This window comes from Tachysurus fulvidraco, chromosome 1 (assembly GCF_022655615.1).
Source record: "Tachysurus fulvidraco isolate hzauxx_2018 chromosome 1, HZAU_PFXX_2.0, whole genome shotgun sequence".
NCBI lineage: Eukaryota > Metazoa > Chordata > Actinopteri > Siluriformes > Bagridae > Tachysurus > Tachysurus fulvidraco.
The window spans coordinates 17594451-17619450 of NC_062518.1; the positions used below are offsets into that span (position 1 = coordinate 17594451).

Consider the following 25000-nt stretch of genomic DNA (forward strand, 5'->3'; position numbering starts at 1 on the left):
ATGATGCTGCAGGTGTTTAGAGGACAGCTGTCCTGCTTCAGCTTTATGTCCATACGCTTCCCTACGTAGGCAGAGCCTCGTCTCAGAGGGAACACAGGACAATGTTTAGGAGCGTTAATGTAAACATTGTGATTTCACATGAATGATTATTGGCACATGGCTGGATGCAATACAATCTCCTGTAATCCCCAATTTTACACTCTCTCTCTCTCTCTCTCTCTCTCTCTCTCTCTGTCTCCCTCTTTCTCTCTCACTCTCTCTTTCTCTCTGTCTCCCTCTCTATCTCACTCTCTCTCCCTTTTTCTCTCTCTGTCTCCCTCTCTCTCTCACTCTCTCCCTCTTTCTCTCTCTGTCTCCCTCTATCTCACTCTCTCTCCCTCTTTCTCTCTCTCTGTCTCTCTCTCTCTCTCTCTCTCTCTCTCTCTCTGTAGGAGGTGGATGAGGACAGACCTCCTTCTCCTCGTCCCAATCAACTTCGCCGTCTCGCCTCCTATGTCTTTTCATCCTCCACTCTGGAAACAGAGGAATATCCACACGCATCTTTCATCCAACGCAGTCGCTCCGCAGAGAGCAGCCCAGCTCACGCCAACCAACGACTCCGCCCTGGGATGCCCCGCCCACATTCTGCCATGCTCCGCCCACAACGCCACTCTGTCCTCTCCCCTCGAGCTCACATCCAGCACATCCTCGCCAAACTGATGCACAAAAACAGCTGAGAGTGTGCGCATGTCCCACACACTTCACTCATACCTCGTGTGTGTCTGTGTGTGTGTTTGTCTTTATTGATGCAATAAACTCATGGGCTGGTGTGTGTGTGTGTCTCTCTCTCTCTGTCTGTTTGTGTGTGTCTCTGTGTGTGTCTCTTTCTCTGTTTGTCTGTCTGTCTGTCTGTGTATCTTTGTGTTTGTGTGTGTGTGTGTGTGTCTGTCTGTCTGTCTGTGTGTGTGTTTTTTACTGATGCAATAAACTCATGGGTATGTGTCTGTGTGTGCGTGTCTGTCTGTCTGTGTGTGCGTGTCTGTCTGTCTGTGTGTGCGTGTCTGTCTGTCTGTGTGCGCGTGTCTGTGTGCGCGTGTCTGTGTGCGCGTGTCTGTCTGTCTGTGTGCGCGTGTCTGTGTGCGCGTGTCTGTGTGCGCGTGTCTGTGTGCGCGTGTCTGTGTGCGCGTGTCTGTGTGCGCGTGTCTGTGTGCGCGTGTCTGTGTGCGCGTGTCTGTGTGCGCGTGTCTGTGTGCGCGTGTCTGTGTGCGCGTGTCTGTGTGTGCGTGTCTGTGTGTGCGTGTCTGTGTGTGTGTGTCTGTGTGTGTCTGTGTGTGTGTCTTGGAGGAATATTCAGAATCAGTCTGGTGTTTTCTGCCTCCAGCGTTTTATAATGGCGTCGTGTCATTTGATGCGAAAGCTGTAAGATGGGGGGCAGCGTTTATGCAGCAGCAGAATGTCTGTGAACAACAGGGTGATTTGTGTATGTTGTTGTTTCTGAGATGGAGAGGTGAACACACACCGGGAATGCTTTGTGTTCATGTAGATGTTTGTGTTGTCTTGATGATGTAAAACGACACTCAGCTTTTTATCTGCTCCTTTGCACTTTAGAATGACAGACTTTTAAACAGGTGATCTCACTGAGCTCTAAAGGTGTGTTAAGTGAAATCACTGACTGTTGATTGTGTGTGCTGTATCATACACATGCATATAATATAGCTTTGTCTTAATTGTGTTGCTTTGCTGTGTAGCTCCCAGTGTGGACAGTTCACACACCATCAGTTGGGCTTGAGCTTGTAAAGGTGCTTCACAACCTGACATATGCAAAGGAGATGATTTACATGTGATATCCAAAGTCATGACATCACACACATTGTGTAATTAGCACTAGTTTACTGGGAATGGTTATGGGTGTTAATGTAGTGTTGACTGTGTGAAATGGGATTTTAGGGATTTAAACCATCTGATAGGTTTAATTGCCCTTAAATACTTTATTGAATGGTATATGAGCTTATAAACTGGGTGCAGTTTACTTTATACTGTACAGCAGCAGCCACGTGGCTAACTAATGTTAATGTGATGAGATGAAGAGCTGGGACGCTCATGAGAAGTCTTCCTCTGCATGACAAGCACTGGTCTGCTGTTACAGTGTGGCACATAGACGCATTTACATAAAGTCCAATCTCATGATTCAGCTGGGGAGAAGGTGTGTGTGTGTGTGTGTGTGTGTGTGGCCATGTGGTGTTGAGAGCATCAGGAGCTACCTTGAGGAGTATTGCGTGTTCTCTCAGTACTGTACTCTTACACTCCTGCACTTTAGAAGCTGCAACTCAGAGCCATGAGAGAAATGTGTTGTGTTCAGTCGCAATAACCGTGTGAGCTGCGATCGTGTGGTGAAACGAGCAGCGTATTTCTCTTATCTTACTCATCAGTGTGTTCTTTACACTCCACTAGATCTCACACTCCGAGAACTCCTCAGTGTCTAAATGTCTTACACATTTTATCAGTTGAGTTGTGTTTTTTTTTGGGGGAAACAGTAGTGTCCACTTTATGTAAACACAATTATATAATATAGTATTCAGTGTGATTTATGTTACGTGCTTTGTTTCTTATAGCAGCCAAATTAGATAAAATTCCATTTCATAACGAGCTCAGTGTATTAGAGACGTTCCTTCAGCAGCTCATACATCTACTCAGAGCTCGTATACGACCGGAGAAGGTGAAGCTCTTCTGTTTTCACAGGATATAATTGTGAGTAGTAATGATAGTTGTGAGCAGGGAACTGAAGAAAGCCAGACTGTGGTAGAATTGAGAAAATCTCAGTGCACATGTGACATGAAGGGTGAAGTGTGTGTGTGTGTGTGTGTGTGTGTGTGTATTAAGGGAAAGAGGACGAGTGGAAACATTAATGACTGGATTCAGGTGGAAGAATGATCTGAGTCTGAGAGCTTAAGGATCTAAATAATGTTCTTTCATTCAGATTGTGAAATAGTGTGTGTGTGTGTGTGTGTTCCTGTATAACACACTGCTCTGTATGTATCTGTGACCTTTATAAAGGGCTATAAACTGCAGAGGGTTAATGTTGTGCTTCCATTAGTGCTGATGTTTGTGTGTGTGTGTGTACTGTAAGTCACAAACATATTATATGATATCAGGTGACTACAGTATAATAATTCAGTTCATCATGCAGGAGAAACCCAAAGTGGCCACATGACTAGCATTGGTTAGCTGGCATTTTAGCAAGGTTTATTTAGACTGGATGATGATGATGATGTAGTGTGTGTAAATGATGTTATTAAGGTAATCTGAAGCGTGTGTAGTGAGTATATTATAATGATGTATTTGTTCATTTGTTTGCTCTCCACACTGCAGCCTGCGCTTTTGCACATAGAATCCGACTGTTTGTTTTAACACAATAATGTACAGAGTCATGGTACTGTTACTGACGGCTCCTTTTACTTCCCCAAGCATCACCAAATAACCTCATTATTATTATTATTATTATTATTATTATTATTATTATTATTATTATTATTGTCTGGATGTCTGTGTGTTTAGATCGTAAATAAAAATGTATTGAAGAAAGACTGAATGAAGATAACGTGATCAGATCCACAGATTTGTAAACTCATCTCACTGCTCAGATACTCAGCTCTTATACATCATATACACATGCAGACCCCCCCCCCACACACACACACACACACACACACAGGATGCCTTGGTTATAATACCGCTGAGTGTGTATGTATATAACTGTACACTGCATGATGACCTGCAGACAGATTCTGTATAAAGAAGTTTACTTAGAGAATTGTAAATGCTGCAGTGATGTACACAAGTTCTATTCCTATTATTATTGTTATTGTACAGTTTTCTGTCACCAATGGCATCATTACAGCATTATACATATAAAAACCTTAGTATTATTGAATGGAATTAAAAGATAAGATGTGCGGTATGTTTCAGGCATGTGCTGTTTCTCTATAACTATTCTCATGTTGGACACTTTCACAGATAAAGGATATATATATATAGTGTGTGTGTCGTTTCCATGGCAACAGTACAATCCCGATATGGAACATTTTGGGTTCATATCTGTGTCTGTGTGTACGATAATTCACTAATTCTGTACTATACACTTTTGTGAATGTAAATAAATTACTTTAATTTGTGAATGAATGTAAATATTGTGTAATGCTTGTATACAGTTACAGCATGTATATGGATCTTTTCTAATCAGGAGTAAACACGTGTGTGTGTGTGTGTGTGTGTGTGTGTGTGTGTGTGTGTGTGTGTGTGTGTGTGTGTGTGTGTGTGTGTGTGTTTAACGCATGTGATGTGGGAGGGCAGTGTGTGTATGTACTGAATAATAAACCAGTCTGGATTCAGTCTGATGTTAAAAAGGGAAAATCTGCATTTTTGTGCCTTTTTTATGGGAATATGTAACAGAGACAATCTGTATATCTGATGTTCAAAACCACATTAAAGTTATTAAAAAAGAAAATTCCAGCCCCCTTTGGTGTTTTATAGCAGCTACAGTCGCTCGTCCCCTCAGCTGCCTTATGTTGTTACTACATCACTGTTACTTTGTCTCCTGATGTTAAATACCACTTTCTCTAAACTGTTTTTAAATGTTTTAAAAGTAAGGACTTTATTTCACATCACAATTACTGACAATCTATATTTTTTGCCTACCCCCCCCCCCCTTTCCCCTCCCCTCCCCTAGATTGCACTCCCTAGAGATACTCTCCCCTCTTCGGCGGACTATCGGACCAAAGCGCAGCTTTCAGAGAAAGAAATGTTCCACATCCTTCCAAAACTTCAGGCCAAGAGAGCCGATTTCCTCACTGTCATGCTGACTGGAAGCCTCCATCAGTGCCGGGGCTTCACTGCAATGCCCCCTGACACACAAGATGATGGACCGTGGGAAGACGATGTGACAAAAAGTATGTCTGACAGTCTGGATCACAGCCAGGACGAACCTCCTTCGACTTTATTAGCCATTGACCCTCAGAGAGGCCCCAGAGATCCAGGTTCAGTGGCTGATGTAGATCTGGATCAAGAAGACATCTCTAAAACTCTAGTTCTGTTCTCACCTGGAGACATGAGGAAATCTCCCAACTCTGGGACTGACATTCTTCAGAGTGAAAAAGAAACCGTGGGTCTCCAGGCATTTTTCATGGAGAAAAAACAACAAGGAAATGGTGACATCATCAGTTTATCACAAGGGAAATGTGACTCACTTCTCTGCACTGCTTCTCCTGCTCCTGTAAACAACATGCAGAAGCAACAACCAGCACTTTTAGAAAATCAGAAAAGGGAAAATTATGGTAGGACTTTTGGGTCTGGAGTCAAACAAGAATCTAACCAACAAGCTTCTTCTACATATCCTCCATTGACCAAGAAGCATCTAGAAGGTCCAGATGATTTTGGCATCTCCAGTTTATTCAGACAGAAAATCAGTCCCTCTGCCACTGTACCGGTTCCATCCGGTTCTGCTGCATCTCATCCTTTCACCAAAGTAGAGAGAACCTTCATCCACATTGCTGAGACCTCACATCTGAACATCATGTCATCCAGAATACCTCAGGTTCAGACGGAGAACAGTGAGGTATCTGAGGACCTTCAGTGTGAGGTGGAACCTCAAACCAGAACCATCATTCTAGAAGCAGGAGATGTCTGGTCTAAACTTGCATCTTGCACTCCAGCAGAAGTTCAGAAACATAATGTTGTTAATGGACCTGTGCAGGCCCAGGTTCTTGCCAAAGTGGATATCATGGTGTCTCCTTTTTTCATTGGGAGCCAGCAAGATGTCCAAAGAGAACGTTTACTAGAGAAGCCCTCAACGTTGCCAGATGAGTTCCAGCATGGGACAGGTGAAGACAAACCTGGTGATAAAGGCACATCTCATCTGAGGTGCAAGAGTCGGATCCCCATCCTGGTATCAGAGGATGGTGCTGCTGCAGATCTATCACTATTCTGGGATCAAACGCTGAAGCGCTCTAAGCAGCAAGAGTTTGCACGAATGGTGCTGGAGAGACAGAGACAAGCATTCAACTCCAAAGCATCTTTATCACTTTCCTCTGGAGATGAGCCCAGAAAAGCCTCAGAGACTCTGACCACCACTGAGGAGGACACGCACCAATCAGATGATTTGATTGGAAAAGTCAAACAGGAAGCAAGGGAGCGAGGGGGTGAGGGGTGGAGCAGCAGGATCCCTCGACCTGTTACGCCTGTCAAAAGATCTCCAGCTAAGCTTCGGTTAGCCATCGCTGCTAACTCCACTGTGAAACCTGACACCACGACAAACAGTGCAAACACTGGGTATTATTATTATTATTATTATTATTATTATTATTATTATTATTATTATTATTATTATTAGCAGCACTAGAACTTTACAGAGAGTTTTCAGTCTCTTTCCTCTCAATATCTTTGTTATTGTTATGTTGATTATATTTATTTATATATTTGTGTTTATTTCAGGCCGGTGTGTGTGCAGACTGGAGCCAGTCTAAGGTCTAAATCTGCTGTATCCCGACCGGCTAGTCCTCGTGCCCCTCTACGCTGCATCTTCACCACCTCACGCAGTTTAAACTCCACCCACAGGACACATAGCCCTTCACCCCAGCGCATGATTGGCAGGACCACCACAAGCTCACACACACACGTCACACATAGTGGTAATCGAACCAAAGCTACTTCATCTGTTAAACACACAACTAAAGTGAAGCAGAAACAGAACATAACTACAGCCAGGTAATAATAATAATAATAATAATAATAATAATAATAATAATAATAATAATAAAATTAATTATTAAATCTGACTAAAGCTCTTTATACTTGACAGGATTGAAGTTATTCCAAAGTTTATCCTAGGGATACTGGGAACAAGTGGGAGGGTTAGTGAATGGTGCACCAAACATTCTCTCTCTCTCTCTCTCACACACACACACACACACTCTTTCTCTCTCTCTCTCTCTCTCACACACAAACACACACACACACATACTCTGTCTCTCTCTCTTATATAAAGGGGAAATTTAATATAAACAGTCCACCTGCATGTGATTGGGAGGAACCCAGCAAAAACCCAGACAGACATGTGGAGAACAACATGACCCACTGTACAACTGCCCTGTTTAATATTAATAATAACAATAATTAACTGTTATTGAACATAAATATTGTGAAGAACTATTATAGAGACTGTAGCTCCACCTTTTTGCTTCTTATTGGCTGTTGATGTTTGTATATCAGTGTAAATCTGCTACAGGGACTGAATCATATTTAAGAATTTTGTATATATAAAGTATTTGTTTGTGTGTGTGTGTGTGTGTGTGTGTGTGTGTGTGTGTGTGTGTGTGTGTGTGTGTGTGTGTGTGTGTGTGTGTGTGTGTGTGACAGACAGAGACTGAGACAGAGAGAATAATGGCACACAGTGTTTGTTTGATCAGTTACTGAGCTTCCACACTTTAGTGATAACTGCACAGCATCACATTTACACTAAACCTGTGTTTTTATTATTACAATAAAAAATAACATTATAATAATAGTTCAGAATGTTGTGACTCCCGTACCAACGTCGCTCGGCTGTACAGAGATAAATAACATCAAATCACACAGAATTAAACTTAATAAATTACTTTGTCCAAGTAAATAAATGTACTAAAAATAAATCATACATAAAACAACAGGGTTGTTTTCTTTTATTAATTTATTTTTTTCTTTGTATTTTTTTAATGAATTGACTGATGTTTTTATATTTATATATTTATATATTACTTATTATTTAACAAGTAAATAAATGTTAAAACAGTAAAGATCCATTGGAATAATAGTTTATATTAGTACAGCTTCTTAACCATGACAGAACATACACACAGACACACACACACACACATAGTCTCAAATCATTAATAATCTAATAATCTCTAACCACCCGTGTGTGTGTGTGTGTGTGTGTGTGTGTGTGTGTGTGTGTGTGTGTGTGTGTGTGTGTGTGTGTGTGTGTGTGTGTGTGTGTGTGTGTGTGTATGCGCCTTTATATTCACTGTTCACTATAAAACCTTTCAAACTAGAAATGTTCCTACACACAGACACACAGCCTGTACTCCAGTCCTGCAGTTGGCGGTAAACTCCATGTCACCGCCTCATCCGAACAAACAGAAGGAGAATGATTGTAAAGTGTCGCTACATGATCGGTTCCACGACATTCTGCTCCACTGGGATCAGTTTTGTTCTGCGCATGCGCTGGATTAGAGAGGAATATTTGTCATATCGTTATGGATAACTTTCAATTTTATTTACAGCTTCAAAATTTCCTTTTAAAGAGAGAAATTCCTGACAGTGCTACAGAGTCCCGGAAGGTGAAACGTGCGTCTTCTAATTTTACCATCAAAGGTAATTATTAGTTCTTTAAAAGTCCCGATAGATTTTATAATGAATAAAGTAAAGTAAGTCACGTGCACAGATGGGTCACGTGTTTCATTTACAAAATTAGTTTACAAATATTAAGTCACGTTAACCGATTTTTCAGTTCACATATTTGGGAATCCTGGTGAAAATAAACAACAGGAACCTTGGAGATTGTAATGAACACACAATTAGGAACCGTTAGAATAAAACAAGTAACTCAGTTTTATGGTGTTTTTTGGCGCATGATTTCTGTAGGATTTAATTATATTGGTTCCCATCTGCCAGATAACATCTCACCCAACGATCCCATCAAGACCCACAGAATAGTTTCCATTACAATCAATACAATTTCCATTTATAATAATAAGTCAGTTTATAAAATCTGAAGAATTTATGTGATGTTTTTATTGTTTTTCCAGCGGAGTATTAATACATAATTGACCGTAATGTAGTTTATTTTTTAGTCAGATACTAGTCACTAATATGATCTTTTTAATCTTTTCTTTATTCCCTCTATAAACAGACGACAGACTCTTCTACACCGGCCCCAGTGGGCAGTACATGCGTCTCGTCGTCCTGTCAGAGGAACAGAAGAGGGCTGTTCTAGAGGAGTGCCACAATAACCCTGGACCTGGTAATCACTGTGGTGTCAGAGGCACTCAGAACAGGGTTATTGCTGGTTACTACTGGTCTACAATAATCCAGGATGTGAAAGACTGGGTGAGATACTACAGAGCTTGTACTTATCCCAGTTGTCAGATACCTTTATTTACTGCTTACTTTTCTAAACATTTTTGTGTTGCTTTTTAGGTGAGATCTTGTCACCGTTGCCGAGAGAAGGATCCCATCAAGACTGTTGCACCAGTCTTGCATTCAGTTAAGGTAAAATTTACAATGTTTTGGGCATAATGATGAGACTAACAAGCTAGTTTCAAGCTTGTGTGCAGTTTTACCAGCATTTGACTGATGCTAATTCTCTGCCATGCAGGTGAAAGAAGCTTGGGAGGTGCTTGGTTTGGATTTAATTGGACCGCTGCCAGAAACAGCACGCAGCAACAAGTATGTCTTTACCATGACCGACCTATACACCAAGTGGGTGATTGCAGAACCCATGCGATCACAGACAGTGGCCGAGGTGTCTGCAATAGTGACCGCAAAGTTGTACTTGTTCGGCATGGTTAGGAAAATCATCACAGACCAAGGGGAGGAGTTTGTTAACAAGGTAAAGCTTTTCTCCACTATTCTACTATCAACATGTGTTGTTGTGTACATTTACTCCAATCTTACAAATTTAACTGATGATTCGTCTGCAGCTCAATGAAAGCATTTTCAGTACACTGAACATACCCCATGCTGTCTCCGGTGCTTACCCTCCCCACACCAACAGACAGGTAACTCTGGATGTTTCTCCTGTAAGTTTTATTGGTGTTTTATTGGTGTTTAACTTTATAAACGCATTGATGTGTACAGGATGAAAGGACAAATCAAAACATCAAGCGTACCCTCAGGAAGTATGTGAACGACAACCACAATGACTGGGACCTCCACCTTCCTGCTGTGGTGTATGGGATCAACACTGCAAAGCAGGTTGTATATTAACATGCTAACTTATTATATATACAGTTCATTTTCAATGGTGGAGTTTTTCTCTTTAATACAAACTAAATAGTTCACTTTTGTAATCAGTACTCCACTAGACACAGTCCTTACTTCCTCCTCTTCCATCGACACCCACATCTGCCACAAGTCATGAACGCCCGTCCCATGGGAGATGATTTAGAAGTTGCTGTCTCAGATGATGACGCTGACACCAGAGTCAATGAGATGAAACGTCTCGATGAAACGGTTTGTATTTGAAAATGAAAGGTACATGAAGTAGTGACTTACTGTCCGAATGACACCTACTGTCCGAATGACACCTACTGTCCGAATGACACTTACTGTCCGAATGACACCTACTGTAGGATGATCTGTGTGAGATTCTACTGTTTATGTAACTTTAAGCCCTTGTTTTGTTGTTGTTACTTTTGTTGCATACTTCTGCCTCAGTAGATACCATCACAGTACATAAATGGTCTACATTGGCCAGACTGAGACTCCATTGATCTGTTGGTTTAAAAAAAACTGGATATTTCTGTATTTATTTTCAGAGTTTTCATTTGCAGACTGTTCTCATTTGTAGGTTCTTAGCAACGTCGAGAGAGCACAGAGCATGACACAGAAATCATTCCAAAACCGCAAGCACAGGTCTGTGCGAGTATGTTCAGGTCAGGCCGTTGATGATGTTCTGCTCTCTGGGGACCCCAAGAAAAGAAAGACAGGAGACACATGGACAAGTCAGCACCAGGGACCATATTCTGGGGCCAGCATCTCTCCCAAAGGTGTGGCCACTTGTGCAAGGATCAGCTGTGAAGACTGAGGACATACTACAGATTACAATAGCAAGTGTTTAATAAACGCTGTTTAAAAGGGTTTTCAGTTAAATGCTAGTTTATCTGCACTTATTGCATATTTGTTTGTTAATTATGTTACCAATTATCACTTAACTGTGTATCATCAGATGGACCAGCTGAGAGGAAGGTTCTTGGGGATCACTGTTACTCAACATTCATATGCCAGAGAGATCATCCATATGCTTCTTCATCTGCCAAGAAGAAACACTTGGGTTTCACCAGTGGTGTGGCGTTCAGCTGATGGAAAGGATTTGTCTAGAAGGCACGATAGGTTTACTACTACTACTACTACTAATAATAATAATAATAATAATAATAATAATAATTTCAGTGTCTGTGTTAAGTCACTGTGGGTAAAGTAAACTACACAGCTATTACATTAATAGATGCCATATATGTTTTGCATATATTCTAAAGGCATGGACAGAGGTTTGTATACTGGACTGAAGAATCCTCCCGACTCCTTCATGGGACACTTCAGCTTGTCTTCAGGGTTCAAAATCCACCAAACCGTTGTGGTTAAAATGGATAAGGTAAAGACTTTAGTTGTCTCATCCAACAGTTGAATGCGTGCCACTATTGTGCCTTTATAACACTATTGTGCCTTTATAACACTACTGTGCCTTTATAACACTATTGTGCCTTTATAACACTATTGTGCCTTTATAACACTACTGTGCCTTTATAACACTACTGTGCCTTTATAACACTATTGTGCCTTTATAACTCTATTGTGCCTTTATAACACTACTGTGCCTTTATAACACTACTGTTCCTTTATAACACTACTGTGCCTTTATAACACTATTGTGCCTTTATAACACTATTGTGCCTTTATAACACTACTGTGCCTTTATAACACTACTGTGCCTTTATAACTTTGTATATTTGATTTATAGGTCTCGGTAAAAAGTATTTTTTTAGTCCTATAAATAGGATAAACGAGTGTAACTCCTCTCTATTAAACAGCTATTTGATGTAGTTAAGTGACAAAAGTAAGATACTTTTTTTCATTCTGGGTTTTTCTTTGTTTTGTGTAATCATGTCTGACCACGACTACAGCAGGGCTGCTCTCCATGAGGCATGTGATGCTTCTCACATCGAAGAAGAAATGGAAGCGGATCAGCGCTCATCCAAAGAAGGCAAACTTAACAAAGAACACACGACAATTAAACCACCGAATCCAAAGAGACCGTGACACCGACGGGAAAGCGAGGACGTGAGTGCTGGAGCTGCCATTCTACAAGCCGTGCAAGTTCTAAACAAAATGGACGAGCAGACGGAACTTTTGAAAAGTTTTGACAGACGTATTGAAGCTAACACGACCGCAGCAAAAGGAAACCGAGAAGAAATCTGCGTGCTTCAGAGAAAAATAGAAGGTCTTCGGATAGAGAACAGCTTGTTGAAAGAAACATGTGCTGAGCAAACCTGGTACAGGAGAAGGTGGAATCTGAGGATAATTCTCCTCACTGAAAAGGATAGTGAGGAAGACACGAGAGAACGTGTCATAGGGATTCTGACAAGAATTGTTCAGATGTCAGTGGAGCGGTTGTGACACCGTGGACACCGTTCACCTGCTGGGGAGGAGATGTGACTCTGCTACGTCAAACACACCGAGAGCAATCATCATACGGTGCGGGATGAGAACGGTGCGGGATGAGAACGGTGCGGGATGAGAACGGTGCGGGATGAGAACGTGTGGGATGATGTTTGGAAGAAGATACATGGTATCTTTAGTCTAAGTTACATGGTCTAAATTACATGGCTTAAGTTACATGGCTTAAGTTACATGGTCTAAGTTACATGGCTTAAGTTACATGGTCTAAGTTACATTGTTGATCCCTTTATTTTTGCACACCAGTTTATGACAGATACTGAATGTTCACCTTGTTTATCTGTTCATAATATAGTATTGCAACTGGTCACCTCGATATATTCTGTAAAATTAAGCTTATTATAACAAAGTAGGTGATATAGATTTATATTTAAATAGAACTTTACTACAATAGTTGTTTAGTTCGTAGTTTTCTCTCTCTATAGTTTTTAGAGGTGAGTTACATTAAACATACTGATTAAGGACTAAACACTCATTCCTGTGCATCGTTACATTCTCTGTGCATTGTTTGTAGATTATATATTTATTACTTAAATGTTGTCCTTTATTTCATTAAATACTAGGGCGATGAGAGATCATGTAAAACGTAAGGCGATTATTCTTTTCTGTAAGGAGCAAAAGGCTAATTGTGTATTTTTACAAGAAAAACTCACTCAGCTGAGGCTGATACAAAATTATGTAAATTGCAATGGGGTGACTTTGTCTTTTTCAGTCACGGTACGTCACTCTGCTGGAGTCAGGGTTTTATTTAATAGCTTTACAGGGAATATTATTGATCATAAGAGTGACTCCGGCTATTGGTTAACGGTTGTGACAGGAATGAACGTTATAAATTACACTTTATTATGTGTGTACGGCTGTAACAAGAGCACAGAACAAAAATCTCTTCTCATCCTTAAGTAAACACAGACGAATGGAAAATTTGTTTTTCAACAGACAGAGTAATAATTGGAGGAGACTTCAACATAGTCCCTGGTCTTTGGTTAGACCGCTTACCGTCAGGGCGACGTTACAACACACACAATGACATAATACTTGACTTGATCACAAAGGCCGATCTAATAGACTATTGGAGAATAAAAAACCCTACCAGAAAACAATCTATATGGTTCAACTCGTCTAATAATGTCCAATGCTCATGATTGGATTACTGGTTTATATCAGACACTCTCATTAATGAGGTTAATAGATGTGATGTTTCTGCATCAGCCCTAACTGATCATTGTGTAATATCCTTAACACTTTATTCAGATGGAAGGGAGAATAATATAAATTCTATATGGAAATTTAACAATACTGAGTTTTGTAATGTAGTTAAACAACTGGTTAAAGATGTAGATGAATTGGACTTGTTGTTCTGAGTAAATGGGAATGGTTTAAATTCAGAGTTAAACAAATAGCTATTAGAATAAAAAAGCAGTCATCAACACTTAAACAGATAAAACAGAGGGACGTTATTAGTCGTATCGATACGCTATGCTGTAAAAATGACTTAACTGGGCTACAACAGACTGTTAAACAGTTTGCAGTCCCATCTTTATAATATACATGTGGAAAGGGCTAAGGGGCATTTAAGGGCTCGCTGGATCGAGGAAGGGGAGAAAAACACATCTTACTTTTTTAGTCTGGAAAAACAAACAGACGAAGAAAAAAAATCAGAAGTTAAATATTAATGGCATTATTGTTGATAATCAAAAAGAAGTAAACGAAAATATTAAAGCTTTCTATAGTAACTTATATAAATCCCTTTTTTCCAGAGAAGATTGTTGTTTTCTAGAGGGAAGTCACCTGGAATAGACGAGCTATCTGTGGAGTTTCTGTCTTTCTTTTGGAGTGATATCAGGGAAATGCTTTATAATGCCTATTTAGAAGGTAGTCTTTCTCCCACAATGAAACATGGTCTCATCATCACTTTAATCCCCAAACCTAACAAAGATAATCCTTTATTAGATAATTGGAGACCAATTACCTTATTATGTAACGATTATAAATTACTTACACTTGTTTATGCTAATCATCTGAATATGGGATTATCACAGATTATTGATGAGTGTCAATCAGCCTTCATAAAGGGTAGAAATATACATAACCAGGTTATTACTAGACATGCTGGATTATCGACACTTCATTAGTACTGATGCTTTTATTTTATTTCTTGACTTTTACAAGGCATTTGATACTGTTGAACATGCGTATGTTGAACATAATTTTTTTATTTGAAATCTTGGATTTTTTAGGTTTTAGGAGTAATTTTTGTAAAATAATTAAGATGTTTTATACTGACATATAGTTCTGTATCCCTGAACCCTAATATAACCCCTAGGTTTGAAGTGCTCCGCAGTATTAGGCAGGGATACCCGATTTCTCCCAAACTATTTATTCTAGCCACTCAATCACTGATATTGCTCATTAATCATAACCCCGATTTGCACGGGATCTCAATATAAGACAAGGAATTTAAAATGAGTCAATTTGCAGACGACACAGCAATCCTTTTAAAGAATAAATTCATGGTTGATGTTGCCCTAAATTCAGTCTTGGTTTTCTCTAAAGCTTCAGAATTAACCCTTAATATTAAAAAATGTGAGCTACTTCACTCATCAACGGACTCTATCATCTCTTCAAGACGAAGTGAAATATTTAGGGATAGTTTTATCTAAAAATGCTATTAGAATAGAAGATGTTAACTTTTCTAACCAGCTAATAGATATGAGGAAATCCTCGAGTCCCTGGCTTACCAGAGATCTCACTATTTGTGGTAGCATCACTCTGTCTAAATCGGAGGGTATTTCCAAAGTAATCTATCCATGCCACTCTCTGTATGTTTCTACAGTTAATGTCAAGAAATTCGATCGTTTTCCAAAAACAAAACTCATTATATTAAGAAATCACAGCTGGTTAAATACTATGATTATGGGTGGTATTAAAGCACTGGATTAAAGCAATGTTTGGGACATTCATGATTAACTGGTTGAAAACATATCTATCACAACCAGATTCTATGTGGTTTCACAGACCTAGAAATCGATTTAAACAAGTAGGAGGGCTTGGTTTTCTTTGTGATTTTGAGGTGTCCAAAATTCCTGTTGTCACAATTCCACAAACAAGTTCTTCAATATTGGAAAATGTGAATGATATTATAGATGACAAGGGAAACCTTTTGGATTATAAAGCCTTCTTTTGAACTGTACATATAGAAAATACAACATGATCTGTAAAGCAATACCTGCACTGTTATTACAGTTCATTGTACAAGGCCCTTACCAACACTACTAAAGTTAGTTATTAATGATTGTACTTTATTTCACAATAAATGTAATAATAAATTTATTAGTGATGCTTTGAAATCTATATTGTTCTTTGGTTACAACAGAGGAGTGTGTGTACAGATTCCGACATTGTCCATAGAAAAATCACATTTTAATTTCATTCAATGGCCCATTTCCCCAAAAGGTAAAGAGACCCACTTTAAAATAATCTATAAGATATATCCGGTCACTGACTTTATTAGAAGAAGGTTTAAATTTGATGTAGACCCTTGTGTTTTCTGTGAGGTGGATGATGAGACTCTGGAACACATGTTCTTTTTTTGCCCCGTATCTAACAGCTTCTGTTCTGAGATACACAATGCTGTCACTTAAGATGGATAATATCCCTACTGTCACCCTGTCACACATACTCTTTTATATGGACAATATAGATTCATCAGTAGCTGATTATTATATAATTATTATGATGGGTAAATATCATATTCATTGCAGTAAGTGGAGGTGGTCTAAGCCTTCTTTTGTTTGGTTTATGAATGACTTATGAATGACTTTAAACTGTATTTTTCCTCACTGAAAAAGTCTACTAAAATTGCAAGGAAAATGTATAGTGACATATCTAGGAAACTACTATTTTGATGTCTCTCCTTTTGTACTGTTCTATTTGTTTTCTACCTTCTTTAGCCTTTTTGACTTGTGTATTTAAGTGTCTCCCCCTTTTTTGTTTTTTTACTCTTTGTTATTTTTTTTAAGAAATTCTTTTGTACAGTGATATTTGTACAGTATATGCACGTCCTGTTCCCCAACGAGAGGTTTGTACGTTGGTGCTTTTTGTTAATAAAAAAAACCAAAACTCTGTCTGTTAGTGTGTAAACAATATGAAGTAAATAAGTAAATGTTATGAACAATATGAAGTGTGTAAACAATATGAAGTAAATAAGGGCAGTTAAAGGCAAACATGGAGGGACAAAGCATGACACGAGCATTTATTAGGGAAAACGTCTATGAAAACACAATTTAGTCATTTTGTTTTTGAAAAATACAGGGTTAAGTGAAGGAATGCTGTTTGTTTGTTTGTTTGTTTGTTTTCCTTCCTCCCTCTATCCTTTGACGTCATTCTAGTGCCCACACTCCAGTCTAGCAGGTGGCGGTAATGCACCTTTAAGCTGAGTTGCCAACCGCCATTAAACTCGAAAGAAGAAGAAGAAGAAGCAGGAGACCGGAAGGAGAACAACGGTACTTCCGGTGAAGCGGATTTAACGGGAACCGTGTGTTTAATATCATGAGCTCCAACAACATGGCGGATCCGCGGAGACACAACAAGATCTTCCGGTGAGTTTAATAACGTGGCGCTGTTCATTTAGTCACATAGTAACTACATTAACACGGTGTCACAGCTAATCATGCTAACTGTAATAAACGTGCTAACTGTCTACTGATCATTCTGCTGTGAGGAAAATAAACCGCATTATAAACTGTTAGAACGTGTGTGTGTGTGTGTGTGTGTGTGTGTGTGTGTGTGTGTGTGTGTGTGTGTGTGTGTGTGTGTGTGTGTGTGTGTGTGTGTGTGTGTTACAGCTACAAGCCCCCTAGCACTGAATCTAATCCCACTCTAGAAGATCCGACTCCAGACTACATGAACCTCCTGGGTATGATCTTCAGTATGTGTGGACTCATGCTCAAGGTGAACACACACAGGTGAATGTAAACAATGTTGGTGTTTATATACAAGAGCTATGTAAATAAAGTGTGTGTGTGTGTGTGTGTGTAGTTGAAGTGGTGTGCGTGGATCGCAGTCTACTGCTCTTTCATCAGTTTTGCGAACTCCCGCAGCTCAGAGGACACGAAACAAATGATGAGCAGTTTCATGTGAGTACAACACACTTTACTGTGTGTTACTGTGTGTGTCTGTCTCTCTCCGTGTGTGTGTGTGTGTCTCTGTATATTCAGTGTGTGTGTCTCTGTATATTCAGTGTGTGTGTCTCTGTATATTCAGTGTGTGTGTCTCTGTATATTCAGTGTGTGTGTCTCTGTATATTCAGTGTGTGTGTCTCTGTATATTCAGTGTGTGTGTGTGTCTCTGTATATTCAGTGTGTGTGTGTGTCTCTGTATATTCAGTGTGTGTGTGTGTCTCTGTATATTCAGTGTGTGTGTGTGTGTCTGTGTCAGTGTGTTCTGTCTCTCTCCGTGTGTGTGTGTGTCTCTCTCTCTCTCTCTCTCTCTCTCTCTGTGTGTATGTTCAGTGTGTCTGTGTCAGTGTGTTCTGTCTCTCTCCGTGTGTGTGTGTATGTGTGTGTGTGTCTCTCTCTCTCTGTATGTTCAGTGTGTGTGTCTGTGTCATTGTGTTCTGGCTCTCTGTGTGTGTTTGTGTGTGTCTATCTCTCTCTATATATATATATTCAGGGTGTTCTGTCTCTCTCCATGTGTCTCTCTCTCTATGTTCAGTGTCTGTGTCAGTGTGTTCTGTCTCTCTCTCTCTGTCTGTCTCTCTGTTTCTCTGTCAATCTGTGTGTCTTTCTGTGTGTCTCTCTGTCACATCCACACGATCCCAGATCAGATCTGTGTCTCCTACAGACTGGAGCTTGAGCCCCTCAGTACGGTCACCAGAATGTAATCTGTTTCTATCTAAGAGCTGAAGTTCATTACAACGCTCACTTTAATGCTGCAGAATCACAAGCTTTACTTTCTCTTTCTAACACACTTTTGTATTCATGCCCATTGTGTGTGTGTCTGTCTTCAGGCTCTCTATATCAGCGGTGGTGATGTCATACCTTCAGAACCCTCAGCCTATGTCGCCACCATGGTAACCAAGGTCATGACCCCCCTGGGGTCAAGAGGATCAAATACACAGATTCTGTTTCAGATCATTCAACAATCTCCTCCTTTTCTCTGTCTCTCCTGATTGGCTGACTGCTGATACCACTGTAGATAGTGTGTGTGTGTGTGTGTTTGTGTGTGTGTGTGTGTGTGTGTGTGTGTGTGTGTGTGTGTGTGTGTTGGAACACTAATATAAAATAAAGAGGAGTTTTTTATTGATTTAACCCTTGTGCAGTTATTCTTTTTCCTGTACAATTATTATTGAATAAATATAAAATGTAATTTATGAGATGTACATTGGTTCATGGTATGAAATGATCCAGATCCATGATGAAGCTTTTTATGTAAATATAATGTACAGCTAGAGAAATGTGTTGGTTCAGATTTCTGCTCTCAATCACATTCAAATCCCAAACCCTGAATATTGAAATGTCGAACTGTCGCTGTGTCATTGTACATTACATTAATGTGTCATTTACTGAGCGTACAAATGTCTCACAGCTGCAGTGTGACGCTCCTGTTCACTTTCACAACAAGATGTCACTATTGTGCAATGATTGAAAAGAGATATGCTAAAGCCGCAGAACTTCATTTCAAAATCAGATTTTTTTTTTTTTCATTTCTAGAGATAAAAAAAACACCTTGAAATATCCAGTCGTTACATTTTTCTCGCCTACTAATTAATCGGATTGTTTACAGTCTCATGATCTCTGATTGGCTCTCTGTATAGGTGTCCTGAGATATCGCCTGAACATAATGTGAGCTAAAGATTATGGGAAATAGTCAACAACTCTTTATTGCAAGCGTTAAGTGTGTAGAGAAACACCTTAGAGGTGGAGATAAAAAAAAAAAGAGCAGGGAGGAGCCAGGAATCGTTATTAAGGTGAACGTTTTCCTCCATTGATGTGTCTTTAATCTGAATAAACTTTCTGTTCATCTTTAAGTAATGCAGTAAGAGGAGATGACCAGCAGGAGGAGACACTGAGTATAAACCTACATTTGCTGTAAGAACACAGAGTTTTTATGATACAAGTTTATAAAAGACAAACCTACGGTGTAAAACATTGTTAGACTGGAATCTGGAGCGAAAACCACTGCAGCACAAAGAGGAGAAACAGCGGAGGTGTAGATGTTAAAGAAACAAATGATACAAACAAACACCAATGATGAGTGTTAGCAAGTGTAGTTTACTACGACTCTGTAACACACAATAAACTGCACATCAGTCCTAGTTACATTAATTACTGCATTTCTTAAAAGAATAGTCTCTCTCTCTGTCTCTCTGAGTGAGAGCACAGTCGCATTTTTTTCCTCTCTATTTTGTATCTCTACTTTTCTCTTACTCTTCTTTCTCTACTTAGTAAGATTTAGTGGTTTTTGACTGTTTCCTTGTTGTTTTTTCTCCTTGTCCTCTCCGAGCGCCGTGTGTAACCCTTTTTGTGGCACAGCACTAGGTGTTAAAGTGGCGTCTGCAGCTAGGGTTGAAGATGTGTGTTTGTCCATAGGGGAAGGAGGATAGGCTATGAGTGTATCATGAGTGTATCATGACCACCTCTAGGATGAACTATGCAACTGTTGTCTTTCTTAATACTGTTAAAAAAGCTACTGAATTGGTAGCAAATAAAATAGTTATAAAGGGAGTGCTCACTGATGTCCTGCCACTTTCCCTGCCCCAAATTACCCTTTCCAACATCCCACTGTTTATTAACGACGAAATTTTACTCTAAGCTCTTTCTCTTTTCTTCAAATAAAGACATCTTGATCACTTGATCATCTAACCCAAGCACCCTAACCCTAACCCAGAGTGTCCTTTTAGTCTTGAAAGGGAAACTTTATCTTGCTTTTATGAAATGTTGTAGACTAGAACCTGTCTTTAAATTATTGTTTTGTCGGTTTAACAAACTTTTTTCCTTGAAAATGTTCATCTATGGAAACAGATATGTGCAGAGAAACCGTCACGTGTGTCAGTTGTTGCAGTTCCTACCAGGCCAAGCAAAGTCATCCATCTACATTAGTAGAAGGAACGAAATAGCACAACGAGCCGGACATGAAGCACAGGCGCTGTTTATAAACACTGTTATAGCTAGAATTGTGGTTGATTACCAGATTACAAGACTGCAAATATAAATGAAATTAATGGCTGTTATTAAGTGTTTGATCAGCATAAGGCATGGAACAACCTGTCCTCACACACACACACACACACACACACACACACACACACACACACACACACACACACACACACACACACACACACCCCTAACAGACTGAACTGAGTCTGATGAACCAGCTGTATGAGTGAACCTCAGACTGTTAGTGTTGGAAAACCTGTCTCTGTCATTTGTGTCTAAAATTCTGCTTTAATAAATGTTAAACTCACAATTCCTTTAAATGATAGTGTGTGTGTGTGTGTGTGTGTGTGTGTGTGTGTGTGTGTGTGTGTGTGTGTGTGTGTGTGTGTGTGTGTGAGAGAGAGACTGTTCAGACTGTTTTTAGAAGCATTACTGTGACTAAAAGTGGACACAGTAAGAGACACTAATGAGGTGTGTGTGTGTGTGTGTGTGTGTGTGTGTGTGTTGTGTCTTTCCTGCCCATGCCTCTCCTCTTTATTTCTTCCATCTTTCACTTCTTGTTTTCTTCTTTATTTTCCTCATCACTCTCTGACTCTTGTGACACCAATGAAGCAGTAATGATGGAAAAAGCTCCGCCCTCCTGGAAGGTAGTGATACGCCCACCTTACCTCTGATGGACAGCTGTCTTGGGTTAGACGACTGTTTGCAGCCCCCTTTTAGGAGAAGTGGGCACTGGTGGACCACAGTGATGTCATCAAAGCACTCCAATCACACAAGTTACACAGCACAGAGTGTGAGTGAGCATGGCTGGGCTTTGGGAAGTGATGATGAAGGGCAATGTGGGTGGGGTGAATTTAATGAGGAGGAGTGTGGGATGATGGGGGGAGTGTGGAGTGATGTGGAAAAGGAGGCTCCATAACCTTCAGAGGACTCCACATCTGGATATGATTTATTTGCATGTGGGGTTCTTCATGTTCCTCATGTGCTTGCTGGAGGTCCAGCTCAGCATTATGCAAAGGTGTTCCTCAGGATTTTAACCGTCGTCTGTTTCCCACCTGGTTTGAGAACGCTGTGATTCTCAGCATATCCATCTGATTCTGAGCTGCATGGTTTTCCTGTGGGACACCAAGGAGCATCTCCTGGCCTGCAGATCATCTCTCACTCTTTATTCTTCTCTCCTTACTTCTTTCTCTTTGTTCTTTGAGAATATGAAATAACACACACTGACACACATCTCTCTCTCTCTCTCTCTCTCTCTCTCTCTCTCTCTCTCTCTCTCTCTCTCTCTCTCACAGTTCATTATGGTAATGATGATGACTCGGCTCTGTGCTGACGATGCGGCTGCTCAATTAGACTTAATGGACTTAATCATCACTCTCACATTGAGTGCCTTAGACCCACACACACACACACACACACACACTCACACACATTGACTAATCAGTAGGCATTATTTTAAATGGTGGTGTGTAGGAATGTGCGTCACAGCTCCTACCTGGGCCACACCCACCTGGAGAAAAGGAACAGAGAGGCAGAGAGAACTGATATGTTTATACACACAGCATGTTGCCATAACCCGTATTTTAACCCTTCATTCTTCCTTCATGTCTTTTTTGTATTTATCTTCCTTTCTTATTCATGTCAGTTTCTTCTTATTGTTCATTAACTTTGTGTGTGTGTGTGTGTGTGTGTGTGTGTGTGTGTGTGTGTGTGTGTGTGTGTGTGTGTGTGAGTGTGTGTGTGTGTGAGTGAGTGTGTGTGTCATTCACCTGTCTCTCCTCTTTCCTGATTGGATGCTTTCCAGTCTGCAGCAGGCTCTTTTCCTCTTTTCTCAATGAAGAGATCAGAGTGTGTGATTTACGCTTTGCAACGTAAGCAGAGATTACACACACACAAACACACACACACACACACACACACACACACACACAAACACACACACACACACACACACACACACACACACACACTGGGCAGTAGCCTCTCCCTCTGGTGCAGGGAAGCGTGACTCAGTGGACATATTGATTATGAAATGCATAAAAGTAGATTTATAAGGGGGGGGGGGTGTTAACGGAGGAAAAGAAACCCAGTCACTTTATCACTGTCTAATTTGCTACAGTACTGCCTCCTGTCCTATTTACAACACACACACACTCAGACACACACACACACACACATTTACATTTACAGCATGTGACAGACCCCTTATCCAGAGCGACGTACATAAGAGCTTAAATCTCTAACACTGAATACATTAATGCTGCTCACTAGGTTACATACTTAAGATACCATGAGTTTAAAACTTTGTTCAAAGTTACAATGAAAAAGTTAAAATAAATAAATAAATAAATACAGAAGATAAGGAAAGAAGTGCTAGTTGAAGTGTTTCCTGAATAAGTAGGTCTTCAACGAACGCTTGAAAATATCCAGTGACTCAGCTGTCCGAACCTCTAGGAGAAGTTCATCCCACCACCTCGGTGCAGAACAGAGAAGAGTCTTGTAGTAAACTTCCCTCTTACCCTGAGAGATGGTGGGACCAGTGGGGCAGTGCTGTAGATCTGAGGGTGTGAGGTGCAGTGTGAGGAGTGATGAGGGCTTTGGGGGAAGAGGGAGATGGTCTGGTTTTGGCTTTGTAGGCCAGCATCAGTGTTTTGAATCTGATGCTTGCAGCTACAGGAAGCCAGTGGAGGAACACAGCAGTGTGGTGGTGTGGAGAACTTAGGCAGGTAGAAAACAAGCCGTGCAGCTGCATTTTGGATCATTTGTAGAGGACGGATTGCGTTCATATGTAGACCTGCCAGCAGTGTGTTACAGTAATCCAGTCTAGAAATGACAAGAGACTGAACAAGTACCTGAGCAGTCTGTGTGGGGGAAAATGGCCGAATCCTTCTGATGTTGTATGGAAGAAACTGACATGAGCGAGTCACATTAGGGACATGAGAGGAAAAGGACAGTTGATTGTCCATGGTTACCCCAAGATTGTGAGTTGTGGCTGAAGGGGAGATCGGATCGTTGTGCAGGGATATAGTAAGGTCATGACCTGGGGATGAATCACCTGATGAACAGCAGGTCAGTTTTGCTAGGATTGAGCTTTAACTGATGAGCAGTCATCCATGATGATATTTCTCCCAGACATGCTGAGATCTGGTCAGAAGCTGTGGTATCTGTGAGTGGGAAAGAGAACATAAGTTGTGTATCATCAGCATAGCAGTGGTAAGAGAACCCATGTGATGAAATAACTTCACCAAGAGAGTGAGTATACAGGGAGAAAAGAAGAGGACCAAGTACTGAGCCCTGTGGGACGCCAGTGGAGAGTCTGCGTGGAGCAGATGTCACTCCCCTCCATGTTACCTGATATGAGCGTCCTTCCAGGTAGGAGGCAAACCATTCCCAAGCTGATCCGCAAATCCCAAGACTCTTGAGGGTGGATAAGAGAGTCTTGTGGTTGACCGTATCAAACGCTGCTGAAAGGTCAAGGAGGATAAGGGCGGATGACAGTTTGGCTGATCTAGCAGCATGTAGTTTCTCAGAGGCATCCAAAAGGGCTGTCTCTGTAGAGTGAGCTGCTTTAAAGCCAGACTGGTTGGGATCTTGGAGGTTGTTCTGTGAGAGAGAGACAGACAGTTGATTATAGACAATGTGTTCAAGAATTTTTGAAAGAAACAAGAGAAGTGATACCGGTCTGTAGTTACTGATGTCTGATGGGTCCAGAGCAGATTTCTTTAGGATGGGAATAACCCTTGCTCTCTTGAAAGTAGTTGGTACCTGACCAGATGCTATGGATCTATTGACGATAGTGGAAATGAAGGGAAGAAGGTCTTGTGAGATGGTCTGGAGCATAGATGTTGCTCTCAGGCAGAGCAGTGCACGTTGATCCTGGTCAGTAAAACCCTTTATGGTGACTGCAACATCTTCTGGATCTGGATCAGGATCAGATGTTCTTACACATTCTCAGAGAATGTTCCAACTGCAGAAGTTTACACAGTTCAGCAATGATTTGCAATATAAGTTTGTTCTGGAAAATCTCGTTTAGGCTGTCACACACATGGTGAAGGAAAAAACATCATCAGCAAAGTGGCTCTCAGTAATAATAATAATAATAATAATAATAATAATAATAATAATAATAATAATAATAATAATAATAATAATGCTTTATTTATTAAGCACTTTAAAACAGCCAAAGCTGAACACAAACTGTACATCATAAAATACAAATAATTAAATAGTAACAAAATAAAATAGTAACAGTAATAATTCAGAACTAAACAAAAACCAGGGAATATAAATACAAGTAATAGTAAAGTGACAACTTCTAGATTCCTTCTAACTGTAGACATCCATCTCCATCCTCATCTCTACCTTCATGAAGG

At 40.3% G+C, this 25000-nt stretch overlaps 2 protein-coding genes across 3 annotated transcripts in view; both read left to right on the top strand.

Moving 5' to 3' along the window:
- ttbk1a (tau tubulin kinase 1a) overlaps nt 1-7202 on the top strand; it is a 30301-nt gene extending 23099 nt beyond the window's left edge. The window contains exons 11-13 of one of the 2 annotated variants that reach the window (XM_027153578.2): nt 4706-6303; nt 6466-6738; nt 6833-7202. In XM_027153578.2, the coding sequence (XP_027009379.2) occupies nt 4706-6303; nt 6466-6738; nt 6833-7016 (2055 nt within the window). In that variant the 3' untranslated portion in view covers nt 7017-7202. Of the gene's footprint in view, nt 1-4705; nt 6304-6465; nt 6743-6832 lie in introns of those variants that run through there. The other variant, XM_047820331.1, reaches the window with a different exon arrangement.
- A 9702-nt stretch (nt 7203-16904) lies between these two features.
- wdr83os (WD repeat domain 83 opposite strand) lies at nt 16905-21126 on the top strand. Its single transcript, XM_047820528.1, has 5 exons — nt 16905-17066; nt 17313-17418; nt 17506-17603; nt 18476-18730; nt 21099-21126. The coding sequence occupies exons 1-4, from the start codon at nt 17017-17019 to the stop codon at nt 18540-18542; spliced, it is 321 nt and encodes a 106-aa protein (XP_047676484.1). The 5' UTR covers nt 16905-17016; the 3' UTR covers nt 18543-18730; nt 21099-21126.
- The last annotated feature ends 3874 nt before the right edge of the window (nt 21127-25000 follow it).